Source organism: Schistocerca serialis, chromosome 1 (genome assembly GCF_023864345.2).
Source record: "Schistocerca serialis cubense isolate TAMUIC-IGC-003099 chromosome 1, iqSchSeri2.2, whole genome shotgun sequence".
NCBI classification, from domain to species: Eukaryota; Metazoa; Arthropoda; class Insecta; order Orthoptera; family Acrididae; genus Schistocerca; species Schistocerca serialis.
In genome coordinates, this window is record NC_064638.1 from 290,423,446 (window position 1) to 290,443,562 (window position 20,117).

The window sequence follows — 20,117 nt, forward strand, 5'->3', positions numbered from 1 at the left end:
AAATGGAACAATCACAAAGGCTCAGTTGTGGATAAATCAAATGGTAGACTTCAGTTTATTGGTAGACTACTAGGGAAATGCAATCAGTCTACAAATCTCTCGTGGGACCCATTCTAGAATATTGCTCAAGTATGTCGGATCTGTATCAAAGAGGACTAACAAGGCATACTGAAAGTATACACAGAACGACAATGTGAATGGTGATAGGTTTGTTTGATCCATAGGAGAGTGTTACAGTGAGGCTGAAGAAACTGAACTGCCAGACTCTTGAAGTTTCACAAGAACTATCCCGAGAAAGTCTATTAAAAAAGTTTCAAGAACCAGCTTTAAATGATGACTCATGGAATATACTACAATCCTCTACGTATCACTCACATAGAGATCATGAGGACAAGATTAGAATAAATACACCATGCACAAAGGCATACAAACAATCATTCTCCCCATATTCCATTTGTGAATCAAACAGCAAGAAATCCTAAACTGGTACATTGGGACATACACTTTGCAATGCACATCACAGTGGTTTGCAGAGTATGGATGTAGGTGTAGATGTAGGAGTAATGGACATGAGGCTGTAGTGTGTCAATGCTGTTGTGTCACAAATTGCAATGGAGCAACATCACTAAATCAAGTGTTCAACATGTTCTTCAGACACTCTGAACAAGAGAAAATTGTGTGCAAAGTTGTCTCCCACACTTTTACCCCTGAACAAAAACAATGATGTGTGGACACCTGCCATGACTTGACTGAATGCAAAAGACAAGCAATTCCCCCCCCCCCCCCCCCCCAAAAAAAAAAAAAAAAAAAAAAAAAAAAAAAAAAAAAAAAAAATCATCACCACTGGCAACAAAACATGATTTACCATTACAAACTTACAATAAAATTACAAAGTGCAGAAATTCATGTGAAGATTCAATGTTCTGACGATATTCAAGCCAATGCATCAACAAAAATCATCAATTTTTGAAAATATAATAAACTGTATAAACAAAAAAATCTACTCACCGAGTGACAGCAGGAGAGAAAACATATAAAAGTTATGGAAATGTGCAAGCTTTTGGAACCAGTGCCGCCTCCTTCTGGCAGGTTTCAAGAGGAAGAAAGAGGAATGAAGGAAAAGGACTGGCATGGTTTAGGACATGGGGAGAGTTGCAAAAAAGTCACGCAGAGCCCCAAAGGCAGGGGAGACTTTCTGAACAGGACGAGAAGAAAAGACTGAATGGGACCACACCAGATGAGATTTGAAAGCCTCAATCTCAAATCTCGTACAGTGCAGTCCACAATACACAGTTTTTCCTTCTCATTCTGTATGGTGAGTCTCCTCCGAGCTGGTGTTCTGGGCAACTTTTTCGTAGCTCTCCTCATTCCTAAGCCACCCCCAATAATTTTCCTTCAACTCTCTTCCTTCTGCTTTAATGCTTCTGCCAGAAGGATGAGTCACTAGTTTCAAAAGCTTGCATGTTTCCTCGACATTTATATGTGTTTTCTCGTGCTATGGCTTCATGAATAGTTTTTTTAATCCATACAATTACTCAAGCCAAGCCAATGTGATGCACAAGTAGAACAACATCCCACAGAAGAACTTTCTTGACAGTTTTACATGGTGGTATGAATGTTGGGGAGGGGGAGGGTGGGGGGACGATGCAGAACATCTGAATCATTACAACCAACATCTTAACTTTTCTCTAGTTTTTATTAGTCTAGCCTGAAAACATTTTGGACGGACAGGATACGTTGGTAATCTTCAGAATATGAATTCTGAAGACGGCCAATGTATGGATGAAACTGGTCAAGATTGTAACCACATTTCATGAATGCGTTTAAAATTAAATGAGTTGTATATTACCAACGGTTCATATAAATTCAGAATTTCCAAATGGATAGTACTACTTACCTAATTATTGATTTATCAGTGAAATCAATGTAATCATTCAGGTTTTTGTAAGATATTAAACACCAGTAAATCAAAATAATAGCTCATTTCTCTGTGCAGGATAAGCAACCCATGACTTTTCTCTTATGAAAATAAAAATCGTTCATGAAGAAAGGTCAACTCATAAGGCATAATTAAAAAAAAAAAAAAAATGGTTTCAAAAACAAAATACATATCACAATGGTCATGGACAAAATGTCTTTAAAAGTATTTTAACCTGTCAAACATAAACAATTTTTTTGTTTGTTTGTTCATAAGAAAGCTTGTGTGTTTCACTGTAAAAAATCAAAATCCCTCCCACTGCAGAGTTAATACGTAACTGCTCAATATGCAGCATTTTCTGTGTGAAACATGGAATGAATTTAAATTCCACAATAGTTTTTTAACATAAAAATGGTTTCTGAAACCAAGCATTCCAACTGAAAAGAAATGACAATGCTAAAATAACATGCAATCAAGAAATGAAAAACATTTAAAATGTCGATGAAGTAACAAACTTTTTGATGTACTGATTAAATCCCACATATCCACAAGCTTATCTTTTACATTTTGTTAAAGATGTATATTCACAAGTATCAGAAATATCTACACTTTATGAGAGAGAACCTACCCCATTTTATAAATTTAATCAAAACTATGCACACTTTGTACATTTGTATATCAGTATCAAACAGTGTTTATGCTTAAAGATAGTACTTTTTCTTCATAACTGGTCTCACAATAGCAACAACTGCACAAACACACAAATTTAGTACATTTATAGTCACTGAACTGAGATTCTTGACCACCTAGTTAAACAAAATAGCACTCAGGCGAGTCATTGGAAATAATGGCATTTCTTCAATGAAAATATTAGGTAGGAGTCATAAAATAAGTTAAAACCAGTCAAGAGACTTCTCTGAAATTCATATCCCTGGAGAACAGCTCGACTGACGATCAGCAATGGCCATCATCTTTACATGTTAGGTAACACCTGTAACAGAAATAGAAGTAAATTAGTTAAATAATATGTGAGTCAGCTTCACATTGTGTTTAATTTTCATTCACTGTTATCAGTTCCGGAAGCGTGTTAGTGAACAAGAACACCGTACATCTAGATTCCTTCTTCCTGTGCATCCCCCACCCCCCACCCCCCTATACCCCTACTTTCAGGAACTAATGGATGGAAGTGAAATAAACGTTTAGATAGATGGGAATATTTCATTTGAGCAGTGTTTCGATAACTGATGCACTGTTGAGGATATGGTTTTGATACTCGTACCCCCATTTCTTTGATGAACAGACAATTACTTTGCATAGTGTTTTATTTTGTTGGCTCTCCCTTTCAAGGCCTGTAGTCAGTTTGACAAAAAATGCTGATATGACACAAGACACTTTCAATTCAGCTTTATAACATACTTTGTTGTGGGGACGTTTTACCTTGACTTAAAGTTACAGTACCAGTATGACAAATATGGCATATACACTCCTGGAAATTGAAATAAGAACACCGTGAATTCATTGTCCCAGGAAGGGGAAACTTTATTGACACATTCCTGGGGTCAGATACATCACATGATCACACTGACAGAACCACAGGCACATAGACACAGGCAACAGAGCATGCACAATGTCGGCACTCGTACAGTGTATATCCACCTTTCGCAGCAATGCAGGCTGCTGTTCTCCCATGGAGACGATCGTAGAGATGCTGGATGTAGTCCTGTGGAACGGCTTGCCATGCCATTTCCACCTGGCGCCTCAGTTGGACCAGCGTTCGTGCTGGACGTGCAGACCGCGTGAGACGACGCTTCATCCAGTCCCAAACATGCTCAATGGGGGACAGATCCGGAGATCTTGCTGGCCAGGGTAGTTGACTTACACCTTCTAGAGCACGTTGGGTGGCACGGGATACATGCGGACGTGCATTGTCCTGTTGGAACAGCAAGTTCCCTTGCCGGTCTAGGAATGGTAGAACGATGGGTTCGATGACGGTTTGGATGTACCGTGCACTATTCAGTGTCCCCTCGACGATCACCAGTGGTGTACGGCCAGTGTAGGAGATTGCTCCCCACACCATGATGCCGGGTGTTGGCCCTGTGTGCCTCGGTCGTATGCAGTCCTGATTGTGGCGCTCACCTGCACGGCGCCAAACACGCATACGACCATCATTGGCACCAAGGCAGAAGCGACTCTCATCGCTGAAGACGACACGTCTCCATTCGTCCCTCCATTCACGCCTGTCGCGACACCACTGGAGGCGGGCTGCACGATGTTGGGGCGTGAGCGGAAGACGGCCTAACGGTGTGCGGGACCGTAGCCCAGCTTCATGGAGACGGTTGCGAATGGTCCTCGCCGATACCCCAGGAGCAACAGTGTCCCTAATTTGCTGGGAAGTGGCGGTGCGGTTCCCTACGGCACTGCATAGGATCCTATGGTCTTGGCGTGCATCCGTGCGTCGCTGCGGTCCGGTCCCAGGTTGACGGGCACGTGCACCTTCCGGCGACCACTGGCGACAACATCGATGTACTGTGGAGACCTCACGCCCCACGTGTTGAGCAATTCGGCGGTACGTCCACCCGGCATCCCGCATGCCCACTATACGCCCTCGCTCAAAGTCCGTCAACTGCACATACAGTTCACGTCCACGCTGTCGCGGCATGCTACTAGTGTTAAAGACTGCGATGGAGCTCCGTATGCCACGGCAAACTGGCTGACACTGACGGCAGCGGTGCACAAATGCTGCGCAGCTAGCGCCATTCGACGGCCAACACCGCGGTTCCTGGTGTGTCCGCTGTGCCGTGCGTGTGATCATTGCTTGTACAGCCCTCTCGCAGTGTCCGGAGCAAGTATGGTGGGTCTGACACACCGGTGTCAATGTGTTCTTTTTTCCATTTCCAGGAGTGTATATATACAGGGTTATTACAAATGATTGAAGCGATTTCACAGCTCTACAATAACTTTATTATTTGAGATATTTTCACAATGCTTTGCACACACATAAAAAAACTCAAAAAGTTTTTTTAGGCATTCACAAATGTTCGATATGTGCCCCTTTAGTGATTCGGCAGACATCAAGCCGATAATCAAGTTCCTCCCACACTCGGCGCAGCATGTCCCCATCAATGAGTTCGAAAGCATCGTTGATGCGAGCTCACAGTTCTGGTACATTTCTTGGTAGAGGAGGTTTAAACACTGAATCTTTCACATAACCCCAAAGAAAGAAATTGCATGGGGTTAAGTCGGGAGAGCGTGGAGGCCATGACATGAATTGCTGATCATGATCTCCACCACGACCGATCCATCGGTTTTCCAATCTCCTGTTTAAGAAATGCCGAACATCACGATGGAAGTGCGGTGGAGCACCATCCTGTGGTACGTTTAGCTCCCTGCTTGCTTTATTCGTCGACTTACGCGGGCTACGCGTGAAACTTGCCCACACACGTTCAACCGTTTCTTCACTCACTGCAGGCCGACCCATTGATTTCCCCTTACAGAGGCATCCAGAAGCTTTAAACTGCCCATACCATCGCCGAATGAAGTTAGCAGTTGGTGGATCTTTGTTGAACTTCGTCCTCAAGTATCGTTGCACTGTTATGACTGACTGATGTGAGTGCATTTCAAGCACGACATACGCTTTCTCGGCTCCTGTCGCCATTTTGTCTCCCTGCGCTCTCAAGCGCTCTGGCGGCAGAAACCTGAAGTGCGGCTTCAGCCGAACAAAACTTTATGAGTTTTTCTACGTATTTGTAGTGTGTCGTGACCATATGTCAATGAATGGAGCTACACAAACAAACACAAACACACACATGAAATTCAAGCTTTCGCAACAAACTGTTGCTCATCATGAAAGAGGGAAGGAGAGGGAAAGACAGAAGGATGTGGGTTTTAAGGGAGAGGGTAAGGAGTCATTCCAACCCCGAGAGCGGAAAGACTTACCTTAGGGGGAAAGAAGGGGTATACACTCGCACACACACATATCCATCCGCACATACACAGACACAAGCAGACATATGTCTGGGCAGAGATGTCAGTTGAGGCGGACTGACATCTCTGCCCAAACTCTTTGCCTTTACAAATGTCTGCTTGTGTCTGTGTATGTGAGGATGGATATGTGTGTGTGTGTGTGTGTGTGTGTGTGTGTGTGTGTGTGTGTGTGTGTGTGCGCGCGCGCGCGAGTGTATAGCCCTTTTTTCCCCCTAAGGTAAGTCTTCCCGCTCCCGGGATTGGAATGACTCCTCCTTACCCTCTCCCTCTCCTTCCCTCTTTCCTGATGAGGCAACAGTTTGTTGCGAAAGCTTGAATTTCATGTGTATGTTTGTGTTTGATTGTGTGTCTCACACTGTGATAAATAAACAGGAAAAATAAATTTGAACTACGATCAAATAAAGATAAACAATATTATTACATAGCGGATGTACCTATTTTTGTCTACTGTTGCATGAAAGTCACAGCTTTATCGGTTTGATTTGTTTCATTTTGGAGATACTGTTCTTTAAAATAATGCATATAAACAACACATGTTTTTCTGAAATTAAAATATGATTTTCATTTTGAAATTGACATAAATACCTTTACAATGCTGAAGTGTAAAATTCTCAACACAGCAATGGAATGCACAATCAACGGTGCCTAATGTCTTTCATATATTTTCTGATTTCAGGTGGAAAGCTCCAAGCCTCTAGTCTGTTGTTTGCTTTACTTGATGCTATGACCTGAAATTATGTTTATAACATTTTAGTTTCTCATAGTTAACTGTCAGGCAAATATTCACACATCAGATTTTCTTTCAAATTTTTCCTATGTGCATCTACCCAGATGCAAGAGGACTGGTCTAACATTATGATATAGTAGTTAAATGAACATTTTTTTACATTGTATAAATCTGTCCATAAGGTTAACATGAGCACCTAATACATACTGGATGAGAGTGCAGGTAATACAGTGAATTTATTTCACACACACACACACACACACACATTCACACACACATCACCTGTAACACAACATTAATTATAACAACTAAACAATTTTGCAGTAGTGCAACAGAGGATTATGAAATGTGCACAATGTAAATCCTATGAGAGAGTGGACCAAAAGTAGTAAAACAATAATTAGACCTATGTGACCAGTTAGGTTAGTGCTGCTGAGAGTGTTTAAATGCTAAGTATATAAAAAATATAAATACTATTTGAAATACTGTGTTGAGACAAAATTGGATTCTTCATTCTTACTAGTCTCATTTTGTATAGACATTTTGTCTGAGTATAAAATGAATACATTAATATCTTCTTCTGTGAGTTTTTGTGAGGACTGTTGTTGACCACCACCATTCAGCCTTCTAAGTCACATAAGAACACAATTCTCTATCAGCTTCCTTCACCATCATATATTTGAGGAATATCCACACATATAGAATTATCTGTTCTTTGTACCCAGAGTTAATTGTGGCTGCTCATTTTCTATTACCTGTATGTAACTCAATCATCTTTACTCAGTGCCAGATAAAAAATACAGTTTAATAAAATTTTCTCAGGCTTCCAGCCGTGTCAGGTGGATAAATCCCTTGAGCTTCGACCGAGCTCTCCTCAGACATTGTCAAGTGGTAAGAATGACTGCTGTGTTGCCGTCACCGCGTCGTTATATAGTCGCACTGCTGGCTGTGACATCACTGTGGTGTTCACAATGGGATGAAGAGGAAGAGGAGAATCCATTGGGCACCCACTTACAGATTGGCAAAACACCTGGCCAGCCTCTTTGTGCTGCATGTGTGTCGTCGTGTGCATCGCATCAAGAACACCGACGACTTAATCAACAGAATTAAACAACTGCATCTTAGTCAAGGAGATATAATGGTTAGTTTGGATGAGGTCTCCCTGTTTACACGTGTTCCAGTCAAAGACTGTATAGATCTTCTCTCTCAATGATTTGATGCACAATTGTGGGGCTGTTTAAGCACACATTGACATTGTCGTATTTCCTACATAGTATTTCGACCAGTTGGACGGTATGGCTATGGGAAGCCCATTAGCTCCATCCATGGTCAACCTTTTTATGAAAAAATTTGAAGACATTGCCTCGGACACGGCTCCAGCTAAGCCAAGTTGCTTTTATCGTTACGTCGATGACATTTTTATCATCTGGCCCCATGGTCGTGAAAAACTGGGAGAATTCTTGGAACAATTGAACAGTATTCACTGCAACATCAAGTTAACGATAAAAGTCGAAACAGATGGTGCATTGCCCTTCCTTGACGTCCTTGTTCGATGGCAAACCAATCAATGGGCACCTCAGCCACAGTGTCTAAAGGAAACCGACACACACAGATCGGTATCTGCACACTCCCATTCGGCACAAAAACTTGGCGTTCTGAATACCCTCATCTATCATGCTAAAGTCGTCTCAGACGCTGAAAGTCTGCCACTAGAACTGAGCCACCTCCGAAAAGTCTTCCGGGAAAATGGGTACAGCCACGGACAGGTGTCACAGGCTATATCTGGTGTGACAAGCAAGAAACACACCAACAGAGTAGAGAACACCACTGAAGAAGCAAGCAAGAAACTTGTGTTTTTGCCTTTCTGTGGTACGGTGTTGGGTAAAGTTAGCCAGCTCCCGAAGAGATATAACATTTCATCCGTGTTCAGGCCCCCAGCAAAAATTCGACAGCTGATGAGGCTTGTGAAGGATGATCTAGGGCTTAGAACGCCTGGAGTGTACAAGATACCATGTCAGTGTGGCTGTTACTACGTCGACCAAACAGTACGCACTGTGGAGCAACGTGAGACGGAACACGAGAGGTGCTTACGCCTACGCTATTCAGAAAAATCAGCCGTGGCAGAACACCCCTTAGAAAACAGACATCGAATTCTATTCGACGAAATATCTGTCGTTATGAGGACGAAGGGATTTTGGAATAGTGTCATAAAAGAAGCTATTGAAATAAAAAAAAACTCTGAAAACACCATCAACAAGGATAGCGATTTGCAGCTCAGCACAGCCTGGGACCTGGTCATCGCGAGGTTAAAAACAGGCGCAACGGACGCGGGGCGAAAACATTACCATATACGGCGAGGAGGAGAGCACTAGTGAAGTCACAGCCAGCAGTGCGACTATATAACGACGCGGCCATGGCAACATAGCAGTCATTCTTACCACTTGACAATGAATGAGGAGAGCTTGGTTGAAAGCTCATGGGATTTTAACCACCTGATGTGGCTGGAAGCCTGAGAAAGAAAAAATTTTAATAATTCATATTGCCATGAAACCATGCATTCATACAAAAAATACGGTGTAAATTCCCTTATCATCCTTAAAATTTAATAGAGTATAATTTCCTGTGTGAAAATCAATTCCACAGATGTATATCCCATTGCATAACTTTACATGAACTATAAATACATGTCAAAGTATTAGAAGTCTGTATGAGGCACTTGGGGCTATCACCAGTTGACTGCAGTATTATTCTTGTGATAATTAATGACATTCAAGAACAGACAACCAATATTTACTTAAGCGAAACAGCAGCTGCAATATAACTGCCTCTCCATGTAGATTTACAGCCCTGGAGTATGGCACTGTTGCACAATTTTTGTTTGCTAATGGGTTTGGAATCTAATTAATTTTTATGAAGAAATACTCCTTATCTACAGTGAAACAGGTCACTCACATTTACATGCTTACAATAATTGTTAATCCTTCAGTGAACTTGTGTGCTTGATTACTGGACACCAATTCACTGAAGGCTGGATGTTTGTGATTGATATATTTGGGATTAAGCACGGAAACAACTTTAATACAAAAGTGAATGTGTAATGACTGAAGACTACAGATATTAACCTTCTACTAATTGGCCGTTCATGAAGCATAACACAAAGCACCACTAATTATGTTATTCCAAAATCTACACGTAGTGGATGCAATGAACACGGATTCCATAACACAAAAAGCAAAATATGCTAACATAACAGCACATCTATTGCTACAATCAAAAGTCTTCAATTATTGTTTATTATATCAGTATCCTCCAAGTAACAGAAGGAAGATTAGGGTTTAGTGCCCTGTCTACAACGAGGTCATGAGACGTGGAGAACAAGTTCAGAATGGGGGACAGATAGGGAGCAAAACTGACCATGTCCTTTCTGTTTGTCTTAAATGATTTAGTGGGGGGGAAAAAAAAAAGAGGATGGGCAGATGGGAATTTGAAATGCCATCGTCCTGAATGCAAGTGCAATGTGATACTCACTGCACCACCTTTGCAGCTCACATTAAACTAATTAAAAAATGTTTAAACACAGGGGATTAACTGAAATCTTACTAACAAAAAGTATTTAGAGAAATATATACACGTCACATTAAAATTTACCCTGTTCTTCACAACTTCCATGCAGAAGATCATCCTCCCTGGTCCAGGAATTCTTGACAGAAGTGCCTTGTCCTGGAAAACCAAGGGGAAGCATTATGATCAAGAATTTTTGTTACAAGCATTCAGCTGAAAAATTGAATTATTGTAATTTACAACAAAACAAATGGATGAATCAATTTTTCTATGCAAATACCATATGCTGCACTAAGATAAATTAATTGTGTTTAATACATACAGGAAGGACATAAACAGAGATTAGGAATAAAGCCATTTTCACACTGTGTTCCAAATATGTTTCTAACTGTGTTTCATATCATGATTTCAGCTACTACTTTGCGTCTGATGTTTGCAACATGTTTTGAAACACGGAAACAGCTAACAATAGCAGCGTCAGTGCACATCAAAGTAAACAATGTTACTAGCCACCTACCGAACACCACCGCTGCATGGCACAAGCATATATTTATATTTTGTGGTGTGTTTTCATGTGCAACTATTGAGTTTGTTTTGCAAATAATGGAGTGGACAAGACAACAGACACTGGAGTTGGTATTGCTGTAACACGCACAAGAGTGCCCGTGGAATGTTCAATGTAAGAGGTATAAGAACAGTAATAAAAAATATCTCTCTGGAGAAAACTGCTACTGTTCTTGGCAACAGCTTCAAGAACAAAATCCAATCACTTTTCATGCAATACTGATGGGAGGGCATAAAAGTAGAAAATACTGTAGTAAAAAAATTGGCCAATGGTACACACACTGTATACAAATCTAAATGATTCAGTTATCTCCTGCTGCAGTTTCTCAATGATGTTCAAAGGGTAAAAATACAGACACCATCGACAAAGAGATATAAAAAATTATGATTGCTTATCTTCAATTTGTATTTTATACACTACAGTATCAATCATCCGCAGTTATTTTGCCATGGTACGCTTCCTTATAGACTTAAAAAATAATCTGTAAACTAGTCACAGATTTGTTTATATGAGTTAAAAGTTTTGAGTATTATGTTTTGGAGTGCAGGAAAAACTAATACAGTACCATCTCATCTCTGTGTGCCTGGGATCATCTCATCTTTCCTTAAATCGTATGAATCATAGCTTCCTTGTGAAGTATATTGGTTCCTCACTGCAGCATTTTGCCTTAAGAAATTATAGACTCAAACATACCTGTAAGGGTGAAAATTTGTGCCTTCTCAGGTTGCGACAACATAGATTTTTGGAAGATGCAGAAACTGAAACCATAATACCAAATGTGTTCTCTCCAACTGTTCTAGCCCTAGACAATCAGAAATTAACAGTTCTTTCTTTTGAACCTTGAACATGCCTCCCTGGATAAGGTTTCATAATGTTTTCCTGTAATGGAAAATGTTGTCACAGCTGTCAATGACAGCAAGTAGCACAATGATAAATGACCCCTTGTAACTGCAGAACTCATTCTCATAAGGCAACAGGGCACTGTGACAATATGTGTTTTCCATCAACTGCTCTCACACAACGGGAAAGTGAAGTACCTATGAGAATACACACACTTTTTCACGCCAGTTGTTTTCAGTCACCAGCATCTGAAAGAAATTAATTTTATTACAAGTTTTGGAAGACTTGATATTGAGAGTAGGTGCTGGCTCTTCTGTAACATCATTATCTCCACAGAAAAAATTAAAATGAATGGTTAGAAAGCAAGGCGGCTGCAATGCCCCTTCCCAATCGCTTACCAAATTATTCCAATGCAGGACAATAAAGATAATGATGAAGCCTAAGCCAATGATCAGCATGTGACTTGCATGCTGAAGAAACTGCCATAAATACAGGAGGCACTGATGAAACAATATGTGAATGTGCTCTTCCTTCAAAAACTTGTGTCGATTTCCCTGTCACATTCATAAGCAACATAGATACCAAGGAACACAGTCATGTATTTTGGCAATATAAATTCAGTTTTTAAAAGAAAATTTGATAAAATACATATTTAACAATGTAAGGAAAGACAGATAGCTATTTACCATAAAGGTGACATGTTAAGTTGCAGACAGACACAATTAAAAGATATTTATAGATTAGGTTTCAGTCGCTGTCTTCTTCATAAAAAGAAACACATACATGTTCATTCACACAAGCAAGCACAACTCACACACATGAATGTCATCTCTGGTAGTTCAGACCACAGTTGCCATTGTTTGATATTTAACAATGTTTTTCATTTAACTGTCATTACATAATGCTTCAGAACTTCCATCAGGTATCCACAAGCTATTTCAGATACAACTGGATTTGAAATAAGAAACAAATAAACAAGACTGAAATGAATCTCTCATTGTCAAAAAAACAAAGTAGAAAAACAAGTTCTCTGGTTGACTGGAATAGTTGTTTTCAAATCTTTTGTGTGTGTGTGTGTGTGTGTGTGTGTGTGTGTGTGTGTGTGTTGGCGCGCGTGCGAGAGAGAGAGAGAGAGAGAGAGAGAGAGAGAGAGAGAGAGAGATTATTTATTTATTACAAATGATGTTACCTTATTTGCCACGATTTCAGAATCAGTGGACAACACTGAAGTTAAGTTACAGAACACAGAGCCATCTCCATGTTCAGCTCCAGTACCAAGTCATTCTGCCAGCTCTTCTATAGATTGTTTTTGTCCACCATTGACAACATCGCCTTTCTTTTCGTTTGTTTGAATATTTGAGTGTTAATAGTGCGCCACTACATACCAAATCAGTTTCCTCATCACTAGACATAATGTAGCACACAATACAAATAACAATGGAAAATGGCATTGCAGATGATGTGAATACACCATGAGAAATGTTTGCTACCAACGTGAAAAGTGACCTTAACAAGAAACAAAGTTGCGAATATGTTGCAAATCGGTGTAGGAAACATGTTTGCAACAGAAAATTGTTTCCTGTGACAGTATGTATGCAGCTTAATATGCCTATAGAACAACTCTTCTTCCTTGACTGTTGCTGCAATTCTTTGCAAGTTTGTGGGCCATATAAAACAATGGATTATATACTACACACTAAAAGACACCTATATTAAGAATCTCAATGAATTATTATTATTATTATTGTTGTTGTTGTTGTTGTTGTTATAATTATTATTAAAGAAGAAATTTTTTTTTGAATACATTATGGGAGTGACAGTGATAAATATGTTACAAATATTTACTATTAAAAACAGTCTTGATCACAATTTATTTAGTACGGTGACCGGTTTCGACCACTACTGTGGTCATCTTCAGAGTGATTCTCTAGCAGAAGGAGGTTCTTACTCATTGGTCTGAAGATGACCACAGTAGTGGTCGAAACTAGTCACCGTACTAAATAAATTGTTATCAAGACTGTTTTTAATAGTAAAGAAGAAATTGGCTTTTTTATATGTATACATGAATGGAAAACTTTGTGTGTGTATTCTCTCTTTCCCCAACTCAGTGCCTCTTCTAAATGGTGAATGGTGATTTATAATCATATATGTTTATACGCAAATGTTTTAAAAATTCAGATCATATAAAAAGTTAAATTTTAACAAGCTTTTTTTACACAAAATTAAAAAAAACTACAGATTCTGATTATACACTCCACAGTAAAATATATCACAAACCTGTAAATTGTATATATAGATGAAACCATCGTAACAGCCAGCAAAGAGCAGGTTCCTAAAGAGTCGTAAACAGACTACTACGCCAACACCTGCTGTCAATCGATAAACTTCTGCGCCACTCTGCAAACACAGAAACATTAAACATTCATAGTTCGAATGTGTGTGCATGTGATAACAACAAGTAGAACTATAAAATGCAAAAATTAAAATAACAGTAACAATTAATCAGTACATGTTATGTGATAACCAGTCTAGTGTGTGCCTTTCAATGTGACATCACTTTGGCAGCTTGCTTATTTATTGAAGCAGAATTTTTTACTTGGTAATGGGGAGCTATGAGACCATTGCCCCCAAAAGTAAAGATTCTGGGTTCGAGTCCCAATGTATAACATAGTTTTAATCTACCATTAAGTTTGAAAAACAGTGCACATTCCATAGCAGAATGAAAGGTTCACTCTGGAAACAATCCCCCACACCATATGTTCCCAGTACCTTTTCTTCCAGGAGCACTAATCCAACAAGATATGAATGAGATCTTCTTCAAATTCTGAAAAGTAATGGAGAAGTTGTGGCAGAAATAAAGCTGGGATGCCAGGTCATGAGTTATGCTGGGTATCCCAGTCAGTAAGAGTACTGCCTGGGCAATGCCAGATTTGCGGTTTGAGTTTTAATCTGCTACAAGGTTTCAAAACAATGTTAACTCCATTGCGGAGTGGGAAAGATTCATTCTGGAAGTAGTTTATGGTGGTGTCTTAACATGAATACTGCTACTATGTTGTCAATGTGCATTGCGATGCTAGTAAAATTAATGTCACGTATGCTTCTGATGATTTGATTTTGCATTAAAATATTTTTTATGCCTGAACTAAATATTAACACATATGGGGTTGAGGATAATAATTACACAAAATAAAAAGTTCAGTGTACAGTCAGTCCCAGTTATTGAGAATTTTCCAAACAAAAGTAGTAGCCTTCAATTTCTGCAAGACAGTGTGAATATGCATCTTTTGTGACAGCTTACCCACTGTCCTTAATATCAGATGTATAGTGTTTTCTGTTTTACTCACAGTGTTACCACTCCAGAGAAACAGTGCAAACAGAACTGTGATATGGGCACTTTATGAGAATGAATTTTCCGACGATGTTACTTAATTTTCAGAATGTAGGAAACTTCTTTGTTATTAAAGTTACACTAACGCAATATGTGAATGAAATCTTAAGAATACATCAAGTTTTCATCTACTTCAAACCAGAAGTCTGTCACAGTTTTTCTAACATGAGGTATTTCTGTTAAAATATGACACACTATGGTCTGCTTGCGCATCAAGTACTAAGCAGTCACTTGTATGGTTTTGTTATGGGAACTGGGTTGCTAAGTTTATCATTAACCCGTTATGAATTTTTCTTATCTGCCTATTTATTTCTAACATGACAAAATATAAGATTTGTGTGTGTTCATTGCAGTGAGAAAATGTATATTATATATGCAAGGTAGCATTAAAGAATAGAGAAAAGGCAATACAAACAATATTATTTCAGTATTACAGTAATTATACTGTAAATACACTTAGTAATTATTTTGTGTGATACAGACTAAATTCCTGCAGTGAAATTCATTTGAAGTGTGTTGCTGATAAGGTCTGCTGCAGTAAAAAAAAAAAAAAGACATCAAACAAAACCACACAGTGCAAGCACGAAGTGTTGTGGCGGTGGCACCAAGGTTTGCAAACTTTGGGTGTCTGCTGCACTTACAGGTATTGTGGGATTGGAGGAATGCGGTCCATACCTCCTACATGGGCTGCAACTGCCCACTCCCCTGCCCCCACCCTCCCCTTACTTCCTACCGTAGCTGTCAAACCAAAAGTAATTTTGAACATACTATAGTATGAGACCTAGGAGGAGTGTAAGTTCAGTTCTTGTTAGACTATTGTGTGATATTATTTTATATTTAAATATCAATCAACATGACAATGCTTTACAATTAATTCCAAATGTTGTTTTATTTATTTGTTTGAGTAGCCCTTTTGGAGGGTGTGATAAATCAACTTTGGTTTTCCATCTTTGTATTTAATTTTTGTTGCTCCCGGACTTATTTCATTCTTGAGAGTGTCATTCATTTTCTTGCTGGGTCCACTTTCTTCCTTTTGCAGGCATCCTTCTTTCCTGAAATCCTGCCTTTTGTGTTGTTTCTCTGAAAAGTATTCTGTTATCAATTATGCTCATTCTAATCCCTGTGTTTTTCATATCTTTTTAAATTTCAATTAACCATGTGGGTTTGGATTTGTGGCTCTTTAGTATATAGAAGATCTGCTTGGTTGGTCTGTTATTATCCATTCTGTATATGTGGCCACAAAACTGTAGTCTTCTTTCCCTCAGTACATCGGTTAGCTTTCTTACATAACTCTCTGTTTGAGCTTAACTTGTATTTTACTTTAGTATTACTTTTAATTCCATTTGCTTTAATTTATATGTAGGCCTACACAATTAAATGCCTGTGTTAACTGACACACAAGACACATCTAATGGCCTCATTTTTTAAATTGCAATTCTGCCATTTAAACAGTCAATACTCTACCGGTCATAAACAGCATATTCAGCGGAGAAGTTGTCTCATAATTTCAAGCTATGAATGACTCAGAACATTGTATTTTCGGACGTGTGTCCTCCATACAAAGGCCATACTCTTACGCTCCTTAATGTACTTCTTAAGGTCCAATATCATTTTTTGTAATGAGCCACTGGAGATGGATTTTGATTATGCTGTAAGATCTGATGTCTGCCACCATAGTTGAGTGATCAGTGTAGACGGCTGCCATGCGGAGTGCCCACACTCAGTTCCTAATACTGGGAGGACTGGTACCAGCCGCATTTAGCCTCACATTGCTAACTGGGAAGCTACTTGGCTGAGTAGTAGCACCTCCAAGGTCTGGAAAGCCTGTAAAATGGCCAGGAGAGCAGTGTGCTGACCACATACACCTCCATAGAGCCTCTGTATGACACCTCAACGCAGAGGATGATATGGTGGCTGGTAAACATCCCTTGGGCCTTTACGGCCTGGATGGGGAGCTCATTTTCGTAAGATCTGAAGTAATTTCCACATCAAATTACTTGAGATTCTTTCGTTATCTATACTGACAAACTGTTATTACTGTGTTTACATTATATTTATCAACCTTACCATGTATACACCTTCTTTCATTGATAGTCCTCTAAGAAATAACTAAATGATTCAACAAAGTGTGATTAATGTTTTTATATTTCATGCATACCTATCTACTATGTTATCTCTTACTTAAAACCTACAAAAATTAAGATCAGTAATGCGTTTTCCAATAACCTATTACTAAGCACTTAAAGGGTTATAAGTACAAAGTCAGCAGGAGTAGGTTTAATAATGAATAAAAAAAAATACGACTGCACATAAGCTATAGGATCACGGATAAGCTACTATGAACAGCATAGTGAATGCATTACTGTAGCCAATATAGACACAAAGCCCACACTGACCACAGTAGTACAAGTTTATATGCCAAATAGCTTCGCAGATGATGAAGAGACTGAGGAAATATAACATAAGATAAAACAAATTATTCAGATAGTTAAGGGAGATGAAAATTTAATAGTCCTGCAGGACTGGAATTCAATAGCAGGAAAACGAAGAGAAGGAAAAGTAGTAGGTGAATATGGACTGGGAGTAAGGAATGAAAGAGAAATCTGCCTGGTATAATTTTGCACACAGCGTAACTTAATTACAGATAACACTTGGCTTAAGAATCATGAAAAGGGGTTGTATACATGGAAGAGACCTGGAGACACCGGAACGTTCCAGTTTGATTATATAATGGTAAGGCAGAGATTTAGGAACCAGGTTTTAAATTGTCAGACATTTCCAGGGGCAGATGAGGACTCTGACCACAATTTACTGGTCATGAACTGTAGATAAAAACTGAAGAAACTGCAAAAAGGTAGGAATTTTAGGAGATGTGACCTTGATAAATTGAAAGAACCAGGGGTTGTAGATAGTTTCAGAGGGAGCATTATGGAACGACTGCCAATAACACAGGAAAAGAAATACAGTGGAAGAAGAATGGGTAGCATTAAGAGATGAGAGAGTGAAGGCAGCAGAGGATCAAGTAGGTAAAAAGATGAGAACTAGTAGACAAGAGGTATTTGATTTAACTGATGAAAGGAGAATATATAAAAATGCAGTAAATGAAGCCAGGCAAAAAGGAATACAAATGTCTCAAAAATGAGATTGACAGGAAGTGGAAAATGGATACGAGGGTATGGCTAGGGCACAAATGTATGGATGTAGAGGACAAATGCATGGATGTAGAAGCATTTGTCATTAGGGATAAGACAGATGCCACATACAGGAAAATTAAAGAGACCTTTGGAGAAAATAGAACCATGTGTATTAATATCAAGAGCTCACATGGAAAACCAGTCCCAAGCAAAGAAGGGAAAGCAGAAAGATGGAAGGATTATATAGAGGGTCTATATAAGGGTGATGTACTTGAGGGCAATACTATGGAAATTTAAGAGGACGAAGATGTAGATGAGATGGGAGATGTGACACTGTACAAAGAATTTGACAGAGCACTGAAAGACTTAAGTCAAAACAAGCCCCCGGGAGTAGACAACATTCTGTTAGAACTACTGGTAGCCTTGGGAGAGGCAGCTGTGACAACTCTTCCACTTGGTGAGCAACATGTATGAGACAGGCGAAATACCCTCAGACTTCACGAAAAACATATACTAATTCCAATTCCAAAGAAAGCAGGTGCTGGCAAGTGTGAAAATTACCAAACTATCAGTTTAATAAGTCACAGTTGCAAAATACTAACACAAATTCTTTACAGGCGAATGGAAAAACTGGGAGAAGCTGACCTCGGAGAAGATCTGTTTGGATTCTGTAGAAATGTAGGAACACGTGAGGCAATACTGCTGTAGAACTTATCTTAGAAGATGGGTTAAGGAAAGGCAAACCTACATGTATAGCATTAGTAGACTTAGACAAAGATTTTGACAATGTTGACTAGAATACTCTCTTTCAGATTCTGAAGGTGGCAGGGGTCAAATATATGGAGCAAAAGAGTATTTACAATTTGTACAGAAGCCAGATGGCAGCTATAAGAGTATGGACTTGAAAGGGAAGCAGTGGTTGGGAAGGGAATGAGATAGGGCTGTAGCCTGTCCCCGATGTTATTCAATCTGTATACTGAGCAAGGAGTAAAGGAAACAAAAGTAAAATCTGGAACAGGAATTAAAATCCAGGGAGAAAAAATAAAAACCTTGATGCTTTGTCAGAAACAGTGAAGGAATTGGAAGAACGGTTGAACGGAATGTACAGTGTCTAGAAAGGAGGTTATAAGATGAACACCAACAAAAGCAATACAAGGATAATGGAATGTAGTTGAATTAAATCAAGTGATGCTGAGGGAATCAGGAAGTGGGAAACTTAAAGTAGTAAATGAGTTTTGCTATTTGAGCAGCAAAATAACTGATGAGGGTCGAAATAGAGAGGATATTAAATACAGACTAGCGATGACAAGAAAAGTGTTTCTGAAGAAGAGAAATTTATTAATATCAAGTATAGATCTAAGTGTCAGGAAGTCTTTTCTGAAAGTATTTGTATGGAGTGTAGCCATGTACGAAAGTGAAACATGGGGCGATAAATATTTTAGACAAGAAGAGAATAGAAGCTTTTGAAATGTGGTGCTACAGAAGAATGCTGAAGATCAGATGGGTAGATCAAGTAACTAATGAAGAGGTACTGAAAAGAATTGGGGAGAAGAGGAATGTGTGGCACATCTTGAATAGAAGAAGGAATCGGTTGGTAGGGCACATTCTGAGGCAACAAGAGATCACCAATTTAGTACTGGAGGGAAGCGTGGGGGGTAAAAATCGTAGATGGATACCAAGAGATGAATACACTAAGCAGACTCAGAAGGACGTAGGTTACACTAGTTACCCGGAGATGATGAGGCTTGCACAGGAGAGAGTAGCCTGGAAAGCTGCATCAAACCAGTCTTTGGACTAAAGACCACCACCACAACAACAAGCGCTTACCAATGAATACATTAAGCTGCAGTTTCTTGTATCCTTTCTTTGAAAAGATGTGTGTTGCTGAGAATATGTGCCACTAATCTTTAATAATTGAAATAATTTGAAACGATTTCCGTGAAATACATAAAATCAAATAAGACACTTAAAACACTAGAAAAAAAGTCAATCACTTTTTT

General features: G+C 39.2%; 1 protein-coding gene across 1 annotated transcript in view; it reads right to left on the reverse strand.

The window, feature by feature from the left end:
• Positions 1-2,125: 2,125 nt before the first annotated feature.
• Positions 2,126-20,117, reverse strand: part of LOC126467492 (uncharacterized) — a 209,037-nt gene continuing 191,045 nt past the window's right edge. The window contains exons 14-17 of the mRNA XM_050096470.1: positions 13,873-13,992; positions 10,278-10,349; positions 6,488-6,630; positions 2,126-2,909 (exon numbers count right to left, since the gene is read on the reverse strand). Coding sequence (XP_049952427.1) covers positions 6,538-6,630; positions 10,278-10,349; positions 13,873-13,992 — 285 coding nt within the window. The 3' untranslated portion in view covers positions 2,126-2,909; positions 6,488-6,537. The remainder of the gene's footprint in view (positions 2,910-6,487; positions 6,631-10,277; positions 10,350-13,872; positions 13,993-20,117) is intronic.